We start from the raw sequence: 18,254 nt of genomic DNA on the forward strand, positions 1-18,254 counted from the left end.
GCCAGTATGTGAGACAGACTGGAAACATGGGGAGAGAGCAAGGGGGATTAATGTAACGAGGGTTCCCAGCCCGGAATTGAACCAGAGTCGTTGCAAGTATCTAACACGACAAAAAAATTTGTGTCAGCGTTTGTTTTGTTCACCTTCTTTTTTAAGCTAATTTTTGCTCAGTTGCGCACTAAGAACAGATAAACAAATATTCAATACAGTCACAAAACTGCACACACTAGTGTTAATAACACATTTAAACAAAAAAATACCTCTTAAAATAGTCTTTTGATATGATCTTTCAACCCAAAAAGGCAGGTAAAAAAAATACGGTTTCAGCTGTAAAACGTAGATACTTTCTTTGGATTTTATGGGGATATGACCTCGGCAGCGTGGTGGAGTGCAAGAGGTCTCAAAAAATAGAAACACACTAAGGGTGACCCTTGACTTCTTGAACAGCACAAACAAGCAGTTTTGAAAAGGCCATTCTGTGATTATACACCACCATCTGGAACTGATAATTTGCAGGTTTTGTCAAGAGTTTAAAAAATTAAGTGATCATTTGTTACATGTTTTTCAGAAGTTGATCATCCTTATCTTTATTGTGTTAATTTTTATGTGACTGAAGCATTGTACCTGCATTTTGACTATGCAGAAGTGGAATTAGACTATTTGGTTAGTTGTAGTCATTGATTTCAAAACTAATTTGGTGATTGTCAGGCCTCTTGATCACATACAGAAAACTTCAAATGTAAATAGTCTTTGGAGCTTTCTTTGTTATTCAGGTAGTTCATAGTCTAATTTTGTCTTAGAGCCGGGGGGGAAGTGTTAAGCCTGGAAATGGTAGTCATTTATAAAACTGCTATTCCACAGTATTCTAAAGACAAATGGAGATGCATTCAAGTCTACAAACATTTAATAACAGTTGTAACAGCTAAAATGTGAAGATGATTGGACCACTTTCATTATTCAGACTTCATTTAATATAAAGGTCAAATGAAGTACCATAATTTAGGGATGTTGGTTGATCATGCTACAAAAGTAAAATGGAGACTGCACTCAGTTTTTTTTTTCCTTGAGTCATTTATAAAAAGAAAAAAAAATCCTACAGTCACAATCATCAGTACGACTCCTTGTGTCTCTTGGCTGTGTAGTAGATAATGAGGCCCAGGGTGATCAGCACCCCTGAACCAACCAGAGTCAGGAAGCACACCACAGGCCTCTTGACCAGCACTTGGCAGCCTAGGCAGGGCTGAGGCATGCTGGGACACTGCTGGGGGGCAGCTCCCTGAATGGGGAAGCCGTTGTGCTGGATGATGTTGCGATAGTTGGAGAGAGAGGCCTTGATGATGACCTCCTCGTGGACGTGGCCGTACAAGCCAAACCCCGGGTCCCTTTGGTCGCTCAGGGCGTAAGCAAAGTAACCCTTCAGGTTTACACCGTCCAGAGTGTACGCTGAGGAGGGAGGAAAGAACGTGTGAGAAGTTCAAGATTCATTTTCATTTACTTGTATGTCCTTATGAAAGTAAGTTGGTGGGCTGGGTGTGTAGGGAAAAAAACACTTTACCATACCTATTTATCATCTATAAGTAGTATATAAACATACAATAAATTGTTAAACATTATGATGAAATTATAAGTAGATCCAAGGACAATAGTTTATTCATGTACTGTATTTTTAACAATTGTAACCACTATGATTTTATATAATTACAACTGTGTTATATTGTCATTAAGTTAAAGTTGTTGACAGCTACATAAATAGGTCCTTATATGTACATTGGTGTGTTATAAGCTATTTATTAAATGTTTATATACTGCTTATAAATGTTAAATATGGGGGGTTAAAATAAAGTGTTACCAAAAAATATATATGTAGAATATAAAGCTTCTATTTGTAGATTGAAAATCGCTCAGAAAGTAGTAATAGTATGCAGCTGTGGAAAGTAACTATGGCACTTTGATAATGTAATTGAGTAGCATATCGTTTATGCTACTATTTAAAAAATATTTTTCATAATCATGATGTAATTTTTTTATAAGAATTTAGAATGACTTTCAAACATTTCTATTTATGGAAAATGTCTCATAATTATGATACACAAAGTCATATGTTTGATTTACTATGTTACAACTATAAGAGATGTGTGTACTTTTCCAGTTCTCCTCTCACCATAAATATACAAAAATGTAGCCTGTAAAAATGAATAAATTCCTCATCTGTCATGGTTGATTTATTTTAGACTATTTTAGGTTTTTAGAGTATAAACATCACTCTCCACAGATATATACAAACAGTTTTCTGTGGATGGTTGCCAGTTAGTGGTGATAGAGCACACTACAACATACAATAACATGATACTGTGTGCACCTCATAGCTGACACTGCAAGGTTTCAAAGTGCTAGCCAAGGTCTTGGCCAAAGTCTTCACTGAGTGCAATCCAATAAACTTTACAAGAACAGGTAACTGGAAGCAAGTAACCTTGACTCAACAATTCAGTGTATATCTCTGTTGATATTTTTGTGTGTGTGTTCTGAGTCAGCTGACAATTCAGGGGTCAGTGACCTAAATTCCTGTCTAATAATTAAGCTCTACCGAGTCCAGTAAGGGGAACAACTTTAATCACCTCTGAACGTTTGATCACTCAGTACACAAATCCAGTGATAACAATATTCGACTCCCAAGTGCATTGCATTAATCCTATAAAATCTCAACAGCAAGCGGTGTGTGTTTGTAGTCTCACCTTTCAGTGCCTCATTGATGTAGCTATACAGGTAGTAGACTCTTAGGCTGTCTTTGAAGCGGGCTGGGTCTTCCTGGACCCCGTTAGCCATCACATAGACAGGTACATCACAGTAGTGCTCCCTCACCTTACACAGCAGGAGAGCAATGTCAGTTTTTATCTCAGTCAAGGTTCTTTTATCAACATAAGACGGTGTAGTCCCTCATTCATCCAGGAGTGTTCTATCGTAGAAAAGGTTTCAGTCGTAGTCATCTGGACACTGTTTTCAGAATCAAGACGTTTCGGCTCCCATCCGGAAGTCATTCTCAATTGTGAAAAAAATTGGACGGGAACGTTCTTTTATCAACATTTATCACATTGAAACAATTAACTTGAGAGTTTTCATCCACTTGGTGTGAAAACACTTCAACTAGTGGCAGACCTCATGGGGCAAAGGCAGACAAGATGACTCCAGTCTGCATCACAAACAAACAGTGACTCACACCCCTCCAGTCTCACCCAGTTGAGGGCTTTCCTCAGGCCCCAGGGCACAACAGGCCTCGGGGACATGATCCATGTGGTGTCTATCATGTGTTGGACCTCTAGCATTGCTGTGTAGGTGTACCTGCAGACATGGAGATGATACAGAAGCTGGGTATCATAAAAACAAAACTAGAATACATTATGGGTTGTAATCTCATGCCATTAAAATGCCAGACATATCACTACATCAGGGCAACATATTTGTCTTCAACTAAACTGAGCTACTTTAACACCGGGACAGTTAAGTCTTCTTATGGTCCCTGGTTCGATCCTGAACAGGGACATTTGTTGCATGTCCTACCCCTCTCTCTCCCCCTCTTGTTTCCTGTTTGTATGTCTTGTCACTATCAAGAAAATGATTTTTATCTTACGAGTCTTCTTTGGCATGTGTCACCAACTTGGTACTGAAGTGACTAATGGCAAAGAAATCATATGTCCCTTTAACCAGCTGTCTGTCCTCCTCATTGAACACTGGCAGGCTGTGGAAACAGACACAAAAAAGATGTACAAGTTACTGATATCCCACCATATTACACCCTTGAATAATTCCAGTATAAATCCAACCCTTAAATCCTGCCAACCAGAAACACATCAGTACATGAAATTACAGAGGCCAGATGATCTGTTAACATTTCTTCATTGTGACTGTAAACAGCAATCCTTATCCTGTAGCTAACAAAGTGAGTATTGAATTGTACTCAAGTGAGTTGAGCTGACGCAGCCAGCTCCTCATTCCCAGAGGATAGTCCCCACTGCCAAAGATTGGCTCTGCAAACCAGCCAACACGGAAGTCTAAAACCCTTTTAGCTGGTTCTACATCTTCACGGCTGAATGAAAACGCTGGTTCCACCCAGTCCATGTGCAGAGCCAGAGACACCTGGGACACAACACAAAACATGGCACTACAGGTGAACATCTGTGACATTTTCATTCTACTATTGAGTAAAGTGATTCAACCTATACAGTACCTAATTCATGAAAGCATTTACGTTTACTATATCTACTGTTAAAAGCACACTGTCAAGTCCTCTGTTGCACAAAGAAGTGTTGTATTTTGCTTGACTTGCATCAGAAAGAGTAATTTATTTGGAATAAACAGAATTAGCACAAGCAGCAAGAGCCAACATGGGTAAGCAGACAAAAAACAAATCACACACACAAATTTCTGCAGCAGAATAAAAAATATGTCGCTGTACTGGCAAACGATGGCTGTTTGAATGTGAAATGATAGATGGAAACTGACATGCAAGAACAAAACAGTAAAGTCCGCTTGATGCAACAAATGCTTCTAAAATAAAAATAGGATCTTGCAGATGACATTAAAAAACACTACTTACATATAATAAAAGTATTCGAATAAATGCAATAATAAATAAAGGAATTCCTCTGAGATATTACCAATCAGCACTGCAGTTCCACTGACCTGTCCTCCCTGAGCGTGTCTGAACTCACGGTCGTAAGCGTGCCAGGCCAGAGCGTGCGCCCGCAGCATCTGATGACCCTCCTGGTAGCTCACCATCTCATCGTTGGGCTCATTCAGGGTGATCCACATCTTCACGTGGGCACCTAGTTCTCTGTAACAAAGTCTGGCATAGTCTGCGAACGCCTCTGGAGTCTCCCTGAGAAAAAAGTGCGGAAAGTTTTTTCCTTTACACACTGAGATTGCATTTATAACAAGGACATGGTAGTTTTGATTGTATCATGATTTTTTTAATATATAAAATCATCACAATATATCAAAAAACATAGCTTTCAAAACACTGTTAACCTCACACACTCATACACCCAAATGTGAGGAAATAAATCATGAATGATAAATGAAGCTAAATCGTAGGTGATCTGTTTACGCTTGTTACAACAAAACTAAATGTTTTAAATAATAAAGATGAAAATGCCAACACATCAGATTGTTTCTTTATCAAAGACATTTCAAATATTGTGATTGCTGGGTTTAGTGATATCTCTTTATTACAGGAAGAGGAAATTTGATACCACGGCAGCAAGTGATAAAGGATGGCTTCAACGGTCATGAAGCTTGCTCAGCATTAATGTAAATAATTTAAAATATAAATTCAAATGAGAAACTGGCTTTTAAAAAAAAGTAGTATTTATGTTATTTAACTGAACAGAGAAGGTTCAAGCCCCTCTGGCAGCTAACATTATTCTGCCGGCCTCTGTCCTCGCTGTGGAGGACTAAAGAAGCCCCAGGAGCTATTCTCCTCCTTCAGGTGTCAACTATCATAAAACCTGCTGGAGTTAAAAGAGCTTTAACCCAAGAATCCTCACTGTATCTGACCTGTTCAGCCACTTGTTGGAGGTGTCCAGCGGGGCCGGCAGGCTGCTGCGCTGGCGTGTGTGGTGCCACAGAGTGACCACAGGCGTGACGTTGGCCTGCAGCAGCTGACGGGTGAAGCAGCGGTAGTAGCCCAGCAGAGTGGTGTTGGGATGAGCCACGTCACCTGTAGGCACCAGAGCTGACCAGTTGAGGGAGAAGTGGAAGTGGTTTACCCCCACCTGCTGGATTTCATCCACCTAAAGAGTGGGAGGCAGATAAACATGTCACAACTTTAACATTTATACACCCTGGTGCAACAACACACATACAAACCTATTGAAAATTATACCTTTATAATATGGGGCAACACCCTGTACAAGTACATTACAGTTAATTTTCCTGAAAAGTAGTTTCTGAACTCCTACAATTTGCACCTTCAAAAGTACCTACAAATACCAGTACAATTACTAACAGGTTCCTGCACACCACAATGTCTTATTGACAAGTGCATCAGATCAAAATCTGTGACTGTGAAAGAACCAAAAAATCCTGCACACTGTCGATCACTTGTAGACCACTTTATTATGACGTTTCTGTCCTCTGACCTTCATTATTTTATAAATATGTACCCCAAGTGACAAAAATATAAATTTATACAAAGGTACAATTATTAGGGAATACTGAGAAAAATCAATGTGCTGCAAAGTTTTGGTTTGTTCTATGTTTTCTTTCGTAATTTTATTAATTTAGCATTTTGGAGTTACTTCATCATCACACGATCTCTCTGGGTGGAGTCTGCATGTCCTCCCCGTGTTACCGTGGGTTCTCTCCGGGTTCTCCGGCTTCCTCCCACCGTCCAAAGACGTGCATGTGTAGGTTAATTGATAACTCTAAATTGCCCGTATTGAATGAATGTGAGAGTGAATGGTTGTCTGTCCTTGTCTGTGTCTGTGTTAGCCCTGCGACGAGTTGGCCACTGTCCAGGGTGTACCCTGCCTAAGGCCCAAAGTCACTGGGATAGGCTCCAGTCACCCGCGACCCCTAACGGGACCAAGCGGTAGAAAATGGATGGATGGATGGATGGATGGATGGAGTTACTTCAGAGCTGCAACAAGGACTTGATCCCTCACTGACTTCCCACTCATGAACATTGCCAAATGTGTTTGATAAATATATAATAATAATTTGGTTTCTGGGTCTGGATATTGTGCACTCACTGTCGCACTGTCATGGCTTACTGGGAGACTTGAATAAAACAGAACCATCCTTAAAGTTATTAGTAACACCTGTGCTTTTCCTACTGAAGGCTCATAGTGAATGGAAAGGTATACTGGGGTCTGGGGGCCATGTGCATGTTATGTTACGGTATCTGTGAAAAATATACTTTTCAGAACAAAATTGTTTTCCTCCTCTATACCTCTATTTTTGAGTGTGTAAAGCTATTCAAGAGATAAATGTTGGACTGGTGGGAGGACCTACCTGTTGTCGGATGGTGGCGTAATCAGCGCAGTGCGTGGTTCGGCGTAAAGGTGGCGCGCTGAAGCCCTCCAGCCTCATCAGTTCTCCATTGTTGGTGATGTTCCACAAGTAAACACTGGGGTCTGCAAACTGGCTGGGCGTGGTCTCCACCTATGACGTTGAAGAGAAACAGAAGAAACACACCAGCGTTCACCTAATACACACAAATGCAAATAAAGGCCAAATGGGGCAAATCAATAATAACGGTCCTGTGATGTTTAGCTCAGCTGGCAGACGGTGTGAGGTTATGTAGTTTATGATTAAGAGAGGATTCATCGTCATGGCTGTTTCTGAGCTGGACTTTCACCATGAAAGTGCAAGTTCAAAATAATGTGATGAACATGATGTAACTTGGACAAAGAGGAGGGGAATTGCAACTACTTTTTATTTCCTTTCTCACAACACTAAATTAGAGAATAACATAATAACAATAGGACTTCAAAATGTCCAATAGATTTGTGAGTTAAATATAAATGAGATTCTGGGCTTTCTTCATTCAACAGCAAAGTTGATGTCTGAAATTAACAAGTGGAAATAATACAGAATGTTTGTCTTTTGCTTTTAACAAAAAGTTAACAAAACTTCATTAAATATTAGTGAGGTTTATACTGAATCTCTGAACCAAAGTTAATACATTGTTAATGTTTTCTCAAGTTCATCTATTTTTGAGGTAGTAGGTAGGAAGTATTCTAGTTGTGTTTCCTTCATTATCGGACCTCTGCCCTTTGGCACGTTTGACCCTCCATAACTCCCCACAAACAGTACACACACTCCTTCCTCTCATCCTCAACACACACACACACACACACACATAACAAACACATATACCTGTATGGAGTTGGCAGATACCCCCCAGGCAAAATCACACGGGAAGACTCCTTGTGCTGGTCTGTTCTCTGGAAGCTCTGGGTAACCGTTCCTCTGGATGACGTTTCTTTAGGAATAATGAATAATCATCACTTCAGGAGGAGCTGTGCTGAGAGTGAAAACTATCTCTGTAGTTGTAAGGCAGCTTTACATGTGCCTGTGCACAGTTTTATCAGAAAAAGCCCTTTAAAACACTAAACTGAAACCATAGCTGTGGATGTGTCATGCCATGCTTTACCTACTGAGCTTTTTTGTCAATATATACGACAATCTATTGGCCAGCTTATCTGTATTTGAAATAAGAAAAATATGATATCTGTATTGATATCTATACTATACCAGCCGCTTGGAATTAATTGAGATAATATCAACTTTTCTGTGAACTTCTAAAAACATTTTTGATGACTTAAGAGAGCAGATTTCTTTCTTTGATATTTGCAAAAACTTTAAACAATTAAAGTGATAATGTGTCAGCATCTTACAAGGAATTTTATTGATCTACCTGATGAAGAAAAAAATGGAAGTTTTATCCAAAATAGATGTTTTCTGCATTTGAGTTGAAGTTGTGCTCAGCTCCATCAATGATTACAGACACCTGGAAAGTATCTGCAATATTCTGTTGACCGGTAGTCATGAAGCAAGGTTTTTGTACCAAAGCATTATTCTGACAGTATGATGGATAAACTACGCAGATTAAATCTATATCTGAAAGTCTGCAAATTTCAATAATGTGCATCCTTTGTCAAAATCACAACTCATCATATCATAACATCTACCTGTAAAAGGTGGCAGATGTCTTTGGCTCCCTCTTCATGTCAGGAGTGTTGAAGTCAACGTAGTAAAGTCCCCGTCGTATCCCATATTCCCTGTGCCACTCGAAGCCGTCTATCAGAGACCAGGCTGTGTATCCAATCACATTCACTCCATCTATGACAATCGCTGTAAAACAAACACAGACAGATGGACGGCCCAGATTTAAGTCTCTTGAGATTTGAGTTTCATGTAAAATGGTTCATGTTCATATTGGAAATGAGAAACATTTCAACTGAGTTGTTGTTTCTAAAATGTACAAATTTGGATTGTCATGCTGTTGTGGTGAATGTATGACATCAGTCTACGTCATTACTCACATTTTAGTGCCTCTGCGATGAACCTCTTGAGGTAGTACATGTGTTTTGGGTCTTCTGTCTTGGTATTGCCAAGGACGTACCTGTGATGAGCAGCAGTGAAAACAGGATGTTCCACAACACAGCAAACCCCAGAACAACACACAAGAACACTACATACATACAGATGAATCAACACAACATCTAAACCTACCAACCACTCTGCACCACAAAGATGGGTGGCTTGTTGTACTCTGCGTTGACCCAGTAAAGCAGCATCCTCAGGTCCAGATCCTCCTGCTGCCCAAACTTCAGGCTGTCGTTGATGAGCTGGAAGCTCAGGGCCGCTCCGTGAGAGAGGGCGAAGAAGTCGGCTGTTCCCCTCACCTGCTCCCTCTCCTCCTGGGTGAAGGAGGGCAGCCGTGAGCCCAGCCTCGCCTTCATGCAGGGAGGGTAGTCTCCGTCTGTGAACAGCGGCCGGGCGAACCAGCCCAGGACGTGGTCCAGGGAGCACTGGCACTCTCGCAGGCTTTCCAGGCGGGTGCGACTGGGCTTGATCCAGTGAGAGGCCAACGCCATGGACAGCTTGCCCTGCTGACGGGGTCGGTAGTGTCGGTCGTAGAGATGCCACGCAGCTGCATGAGCCTGGAGGAGAAACAGACAGACAGAAAGAAGAAATGATGGGCAGACAGAAGGAAAGGAGAAGAAGAGGAGAGGTTAGAGAGGATGGACAGGACGGTAGGTATAAAATGATGGTGGAAAGAGAAGGTGAAGGGAGACAAAATGAAGAAAATCCATCAGTCAGACTTTATTTCATACAGTTCAGTGCAGTTCAAAGTGCTTAACAGGTGACTGACAAATTAATAAGACAACTGAAAGCTAAAAAGTCAAACACAGGGAGACTTCTGCACACCAAAATATTAGATTAGATGATTAAAAAGATTTTGAAAATTAAAAAAAGTGAAATAAGATAAATAGAGAGAAATATTGTACTTTGCTTACACTTAATGTATTGGTCATAATAATCCAAAATGTATAATAATAATAAAACTCTCAGTAAAGGGCCATTCTGCATAATTACTTTACTTCTGATACTTTAAATATAACTTGATGCTATGTGTATTTTGGGGGTATTTTTACAGTGTGGCAAGTAGCTACATTCACTTAAAACATCTAAATACTTCTTCCACCACAGAATATCATAAAAACACAAAAGATGAAAAAGGGGGAGGTTTACGATTTCAGCTGCAGAAAATTATAAAGATTCAATCTTTATTGTTATTTAAGAGACTTTCATTAGCACTACATTGAAGTTGCAAACACTTGATGAAAAAGACAACGAAACCCTCCCAAAACAAACAGTTATTATGATCTTTACCCGGCACTCACCTTGAGGAGATTGTGTCCAACCAGGAACGGGAGATCAGGGTCGTTCTTTATCCCGGGAGCGACCACTCCGGTGCCATACCCGTGCCGAGCCACCACAAACGGGTTGTCAATGGTGATCCAATACTTCACATCATCCCCGAAAGTCTGGAAACAGAAATCGGCGTAGTCCTTGAAAATCCCCACAAGCTCCGGGTTCCTCCAGCCGCCGAGGGTCTGCTGGAGGTGATCGGGCAGGTCCCAGTGGTAGAGCGTGACCACCGGCTGCACGCGGACCTCCTTCAGCCTCTTGATGAGGGTCCGGTAGTAGTTGGTGCCGATTTCGTTGTAACTCCCGCGGGTGCCGTTGGGGAATATCCTGGACCAGGAGAGGGAGAACCTGTAGTGGCTGACCCCGAGCTGCCCGATGGCTCGGATGTCGGCGTGGATGTTGTGATAGCTGTCGCTGCCGACGTCCCCGGTGGCCATCCGGTTCCCACCGCGCGTAAAGGTGTCCCAAATGGAGAGCCCCTTGCCGTCTTTCTCGAACGCGCCCTCCACCTGGTACGCCGCCGTGCCTACCGCCCATATGAAGTCCTTGGGGAAGGTATCATAGAGGAAAGCCTTATCTCCTGGATAGGGCAGTTTACTGAAACGCCCCCACGTTTTCAAACCAGCGTTGGGCTTTGCTGCCGCAGAGGTGAAGGCGAGAAATGTCAAAACGGTGAGCAAAGCACTCATGGCGCCTGTCAATACTGGCCTCGGATATCCAGTTTTTGACTCTAATCTTCATTTAACCATGCTTGGAGGCTTTCAGTGACTAAACAGCGGGCAGTAGAGTGCAGCCAGCCAGCTGTGAACTCACCACACGCCGCCTCTCCAAATCTATCAATTATTAGCCAAAGCACCTGACGCACGAAGGTCTCCAGGCACAACATGATGTTAAGAGCCCCAAATGATCAATCTTTTGCTAATCACGGGACATATTAGTTTCAGTAGTAACTAAAGAGATTCATATTCAAGATTCAAGTTTTTTTTCAGTGTGTGTAAATTAGGGCCTCAATTTTGCTTTCAAAATAAGCATTTGTACCTGAATTTCATAATAACCCCATTGGGAGGACAGAACAGGAGAGTGACCCATGTGCAACAGCCTTAATATGTTCTCAGTAACAGCACCATTAGCATACATCCTCAGCTGGCAGATAATCTCATAACTCCATTTAAATGTCACATGTCAGGAGCACAAAACACTCATCTACATTTCTTACCGGATCAAGTTCAGTCAGGAGCGCGTGCAGGCAGAAGATGATGGGGGGGGGGGGGGGAATATGCAAACAGCAGAGTCAGTGTACCCTTCTGCACCATGGTCACATTACTTGCTTATCTTCCTGCTTTCAGCTCGGTTGCTTGGAAACTCAGGCCTCTTCCTGCTGGCCATCTTGGTCCATATAGCACCTGAGGTGTGAGCCTGTTGGATGGTGTGTTTGGGGGGTAAGCAAGCTTTGCGATATTGAGCCTATAGTATTTTACATCTATTCGTTTCATACATTAAGTTTTGAAGTAAACAGTTTAAAATAAATTAACAATAATCAAAGACAACAAACAGACAATTGTGTGGAGCTGAAATTGGAGCAGAAGACATAAACCATTTTGATGGTTGTTTAATTGTAATTTTTCAAGCAAAATAGCCAAACATTCCCTACTTCCAGTTTCTCTAATGTGAGACTTTGTTGCTTTTCTTTGTTTTATATCATTGTAAACTCAATATATTTGGGTTTTGGACTGTTGGTCAGATAAAACGAGGCATCTGAAGATGTCACCTGAGGCTTTAAGTTTGTGATTAATAATGAAAATAATTAATAGTTACAGCCTTGAAATTGTGAATACAGTTTAGAAAAATCCAGCAGTAAATTAACTTCTTCATCATTCATAAAGATAAAACAGGAATATTGATCAAAATTTGATAAACTGTCAACAAAAGTCTATTATAGAATAAGTGAAATACTGTCTGTCTGTCATCCAAATGAATGAAAAACACAAATGTAAACAAATATGAAATAAATCAAATGTATTTTTTACAGTCCTATAAGTTTCATAATGACAGGATGAAAAATAGGGGGTTGCTTTAAGGGCTGACAGTTTGGTTGTGAGTTGAACCTCTGGGGAAATTTGTTAATGCTCTTGCCAAAAATAACAAGGATCCAGTCTCTCAGAGTCAAGCAATTTGGAAAAGCTTTATCTTCTGTTACTGACATGGTGTGAGAAATTTCTTCAATAAACTAGCTCTTAAAAGAATTAAGCAATTACATCATTATTGTACAATCAAATGTGTGTTCACCTTTTAAAGACTGTAGTACTGACGCAATTCAGTGAACAGGAACATTACACACAGCGTAGACGCTGCTTCTCAGTGAAGTACAGCTCAGCGAGTGACAGAGGTGAAGAACGTAGTCATTCATTGTGTTTGCCTTGAAAGGGCAGGTGGTTTATCTGCTGCAGGAAAACAGACTCACCTGGCAGCCAAGCAGCATGTGATTATGGCCGCTCATGGATCATACCCAGGAGCAGAACGTGGTGTGTGGGTGTTTTTCCACAGAGCTGAGCTGCACTGGAAAGTTCCCATCTCAAGTGAACATGCATAAGCAATGTAGAGCACTGCCAGTCTCCATATATAACACAGGAAGAACACCATCGAGTGATGTTTAGCAGCCTGAGAGCACAAACTGTTTGTGACGGTACCGCCTGTGTGGGTAAACTCAATGCTTATGTCTCCATTTTTTTGTCAACAGTTCTTCATGAGCTTTTTTATGTAATGGTTCTCAATTATCCCAGAATCATTTTTTAGTAAACATACTGACTGTGTTGAGTGTACTTTATTTAGTCACTTTTCAAGTGTGAACACACTACTAAGTCAAAATCTGCTCAGAATTAGTATGTAGTATGGATCTGGGACACAGCTTATGTGTTAGAATAGACATAGTCAGTACAATGACTGGAAGGTGTAATTTTGGAGCTGATCATCTTAAAAAGTACAAAAATCCATTGGTGTGTCCAAAAACTGCTCACCATGTCTGAACTGCTGAATGCCACAGAACAAGAACAATTCATTTGAGGCTTCTTTTATCTGTTGTCAGGCCAAAAACAGAAAAAAGAAAAAGGGACATGACAGCTTGTAAAGGTTTTGGAGCCTACTAGAAAGGATTAAGTCTTGCTTATATAAGGTATTCGCTTTACATAACACAGCACACACTATATGTTTGATGTGGGTGAAAACTGATCAACCTGCTGAATAATTAGACTTCTCTGAAGTCTTAAGAATTGTTTTACCCAACTTAACGTTTGGATTTCTAATGAACTGTGCAAATGCTTCCATAAAGAATTGCTGCCATTTAGCTGAGAACTGAAAATTGATTATACAACACAAGAGCTCTTTGGTTTGAGATTTTGTTGTGTAAATTTCTAATACTACTGGTTAGCATGTCAGACCATTCTCACTTTTTGGTCACATCTTCAAGGCCAGAATTATTAGCCCTGTATTTGAATTGGTGCTGATTTAATTATTTGCATATGGAAAAATAATTTCCAAAGGTTTTACAGTTATACTCCTTTAAATTCTGACCAACTACAATTAGTTGACAAATTAGAGCAATATGAACAGAACATGAAAATGTATCAAAAACCCACTGGACTTCCCAATCACAGAGGAAGAGCTAGAAGAAAAAATTAAAACAAACTTACAACCAAAAAAGTGTGTGGTAAGCCTACAGATAATAATATATTGAATGAAATGATAAAAAAAATCAGACTGCAAATTTTGATTGTCCATCCTAAAACTTTTTAATTTGGGGCATTTTCCTGAAATCTGGAATGAAACTCTTACACCACCCATCTTTAAAAGTGGTGACAACGACTACAGACGGATTTGCTTAAACAACAACCTGGGAAAAGCAGCAGTCTGAACACACACAACAAACTTTATCAGAGAACACAATATTCTGAACATTTGCCAGATTGGACTTTTTAACTAAATTTAATTGATTTGCTTGTTTTGTGGATTTACCAAAAAGCATTTGATTCTCTATGGAACTAAGACCTTGTTGACCATAAAATGCTGGAAAGTGGAATAGGTGGAAAGTAATCAATTTCCTCAAGGTCACGTACTCAAGCAGTAAGTGTGCAGTCAAATAGGATCAAACAGAACTGACTCTTCAACTTCTATAAATGGACTGACAGAAAAATGACAGTGCTCTATGGTGCCAGGTCTATCTTTATGTGATATTGAAATAAAATGTTTATTTTATGCTGATGATTTAGTTCTGCTGTTACCCACAAAAAAGGGACCTCAACAAAGACAATACCCATAATACCCTAAAAGATAATACCCACCCAAGCCACAGCCTGTTCACCCTGCTGACCACCAGACTGCAGAGCAGCTTCTTTTCTTCAGGCTGTAAGGACTACAGCTTGCATTTTGTTTCACAACCCTGTGTTGTATAATGATAAATAATTTAACCTTGAACCTTGGATATTTTGAGAATATTCTGCCACATTGGGCCTTTAAAATAAACATTAATAAAAACCAAAGTAATTATCTTCCAGAAAAGGCCCGAAACCCAAAGAAACACTTGAAAAATTACTATTGGAAACATCCCTATTGAACAAATGAACAACTGCAGGTATTTAGGAATTAAAATAACATCAACAGGAGATTTTGAATGGGCTGTGAAAGAAATAAAACAAGGGCCAAAAGAGCATTTTACATCATGAAAAAATTGGTACAAATCCATATCTGAAATGAAATCTGGCTGAAAATATGCAAAGCAGTTATTGAACCAAAGGAGTCCTCTCAGTCAGCTGGTCCTGAGACTCAGTGACTCGACACCATCCACTATTACAAACAATGAGGAGCAAAATTAGCAAAAAAATCTAACTCAATCAAATGGTAACACTTTATTTTAAGGTGCATTCATAAGACTGACATGACACCTGTCATGAACATGAAGAAGTCTTTATGAAGGTTTATTAAGTGTCATTGGATCAATTATGTCACTTTTAATGCAAAGTTGACATTGAGATGTCTTTGTTATGACAACTTGACATTAACCAAGAAAACATAACCTGTCATAAACATGCCATAGCAGGCCTAATTATCAACCTTAAAGAAACTATTTAGCTTTATGTGTTAACATTACATTATACTGTCATGTGCTTGGTTTTGACAACGACTGTCATGAGACCATTATAATTGTGTCAATTCCCTTGACCTCAAGTAAAGTGGAACCATTTGGACTTGTCATAAAGATGCCAGTAACGTTATGAGGGCAGTCTGATGACAGAGTACAGTACCAAGGTGATTTATGAAGTTTTCTGATAGACAGATAACGTTACTTGTTGCTAAAGTAACGTTAGCTAACCTAACCACACTGGTGGTGGTTGAGGTGAGTTTCCCCCCTTCACTGTGAAGCACTTTGGGTATCAAGACCGTTATATGAATGTAATCCATTATTATTATTAACATAACCGCTAACTGCTGCTAATTGTAACCATTAACTGCTGTTGTTTAAATTAAATTAAATTTGAAAGGCAATATATCCTACAAGGACAGGTTGAGGTGGAGAGAAATGTACATGCGGGTGCGGGTCTCTAAATCGGAGAAAATGGGTGTCGGGTGGATGTTTATTGCGCAGGCTACATGTGAATTTGGATGATATCAGTCGACCAGCGCTTCACTAGTAGGCTACATACACTGTAGCAATTTTTGATTATTCAGGCTAATATTGAGGGACAGCCAAGAGAAATTGTGTGAACATAAAACCTAATTTAAAGCCAATAACCAGAGGCGAAGGTTGATGTGGGAAACTGTTTTTTCATGTTACTTTTCGTGGAACTTCATACTACAACGATCGCTCAGGTGGCTTTGTTGTTACATGAATTGGTAGGCTACCTGTTCATGTGAAAATTCACGTGAATTGGTACTTGTTCATTTTAAGTTTCTGGTCTATTTCCCACTACAAAGACACACTACTCTCACACTTTTTGCCCCCCCCCCCACTTCTGAAATGAATCTGGCGCCCTTGCTCTGTTCAAGTGTCCCAGTAAACCATGACAGTGTGACAGTGAGCCAGCATGAACGATACCAGGACCCTGAAATTGAAGCAGCTAAATGGTATTCAGCCACCATTAATGTGATTACACCTATGCTTTTCCTGCTGTGACATGAAGAAAGGTCTTCTGTGAAAAAGGCCCGTCGTTTGTACCGTTTGAGCATGCGCACAGCTCAGTATATTCCTTTAAACCGTGGCCGCTGAAAATTCTCGATTCTGATTGGTTGGACAGTTTAACTGAAAATCTATGACATGGTGTTTGTTTGCAGTTCTAAATTAATGCGCCAGTATTAAACTAGCTAGCCTTAGCTTAATTTAGTTTTAGGTAAAGACCATAGGGTGTGTAAAATAAAGACCAGCAACAGTGAGCCAGAGCTAAAGAGTTTGGAGCTAATTTTATTTTGTGTAACCACCACCAACAATTGAAAAATAGGATCTGTGACAACCACGCAAATTTAATTGGAAATGCGTTTCATTATATTTGCGTGCGGTGGGAGAGAACGCTTCGTAACGTTATCTTTAAGACAGTTTTGATAATACCGTGTAGCAGACTTCAGCACTATACTCTATTCTTGAGATTAAGAGCATTCAATAAATGTCCCTTTCTCTCCCGGTTTCAAAACATGTCATGATTTTAAAACTCCTGGTCCAGCCCATGGAGCATCATCGACACCTACCTGTTTAGATGTTACCTACCAACGCAAGCGGCAGGGAACTATGTTTTACATTACAAAACAAAAAAGCAAGATCACAATTAGTTATGTGTGTAAATGAGCGACTGATAGTTTTATTGCGAGTTTACATAAGGCATTTTGTTAGCAAATGGCCATGGTATAATAGTACGTTATCCATGGATGATGGTGTAGTCCCTCATTCGTCCAGGAGTGTTCCATCGTAGAAAAGGTTTCAGTCGTAGTCATCTGGACACTGTTTTCAGAATCAAGACGTTTCGACTCCCATCCGGAAGTCATTCTCAATTGTGAAAATGGTCTGAGAACTCAGAAATTTAAGCTACTCTGTTGCTTAGGCCCTAGGGAGGAGTCTTCCTGAGTGTCTGCTGTTTACCCTGCCTAGTTTCACCTGAAACTGACCTTTTGTTTCCATGATGGCTCAGTAATCAGGCCTATTGTTCTCTGGCTGCACCTCCCTCATCACTGTTAAGTACCTGATTAGCATATGATTGGCTTGACCATGGTGTTAATACACTGTGGTAAACGGTTGGCAAATTGAATCTCAGACCACCATTTCTGTTTAAAGAGGGGTTTTCTTTTTTCACAAAAATGGCTTCTTTGACGACTCTTTCAAACCAACTCTTCTCTCTACTTAGAATCTGCTAAGTAGAGAGAAGTGACTTCCGGATGGGAGCCGAAACGTCTTTACGACTGAAACCTTTTCTACGATGTTATCATGGATGTATTAAGGAGAATATATTAGGGTATTATCCCTTACTTACCTGAGAACAGTTCCAAAGGCATTGTATGTAAGGCAGGCAAACAATGCCTAAAAATAAGAGGCTCAAAAAAAAAAAAAAAAAATTATATATATTATATATATAAATTATATATATATATATAAAAATAAATAAATAAATATAAATAAAAACGTTGTTACTAAACTTGTGCCCAAACAGGCTCAATCATATGACTCTTTGTTCTTCTGAATGATTTCCGTTACACCTGAAGGCATCACAGCTGATTATGTAATTGAGGACAAGCAAACTGCTCCATCCAAGACTTCAAAGTGAAATAAAGAGAAATTGAGCATG

The 18,254-nt window shown here is 40.0% G+C and overlaps 1 protein-coding gene across 1 annotated transcript; it reads right to left on the reverse strand.

Moving 5' to 3' along the window:
* Positions 1-886: 886 nt before the first annotated feature.
* On the reverse strand, positions 887-11,276 carry kl (klotho). The gene is made up of 13 exons (XM_044223862.1): positions 10,410-11,276; positions 9,235-9,665; positions 9,045-9,124; positions 8,691-8,853; positions 7,876-7,981; positions 7,009-7,158; positions 5,551-5,786; positions 4,678-4,873; positions 3,953-4,131; positions 3,626-3,733; positions 3,231-3,336; positions 2,733-2,859; positions 887-1,443 (listed from the first exon to the last, which is right to left on the reverse strand). Exons 1-13 carry the CDS (start codon positions 11,124-11,126, stop codon positions 1,109-1,111), a joined length of 2,934 nt encoding a protein of 977 aa, XP_044079797.1. The 5' UTR covers positions 11,127-11,276; the 3' UTR covers positions 887-1,108.
* Positions 11,277-18,254: the final 6,978 nt, after the last annotated feature.

The sequence above is a fragment of the Siniperca chuatsi genome, linkage group LG14 (assembly GCF_020085105.1).
Source record: "Siniperca chuatsi isolate FFG_IHB_CAS linkage group LG14, ASM2008510v1, whole genome shotgun sequence".
Taxonomy (NCBI): Eukaryota; Metazoa; Chordata; class Actinopteri; order Centrarchiformes; family Sinipercidae; genus Siniperca; species Siniperca chuatsi.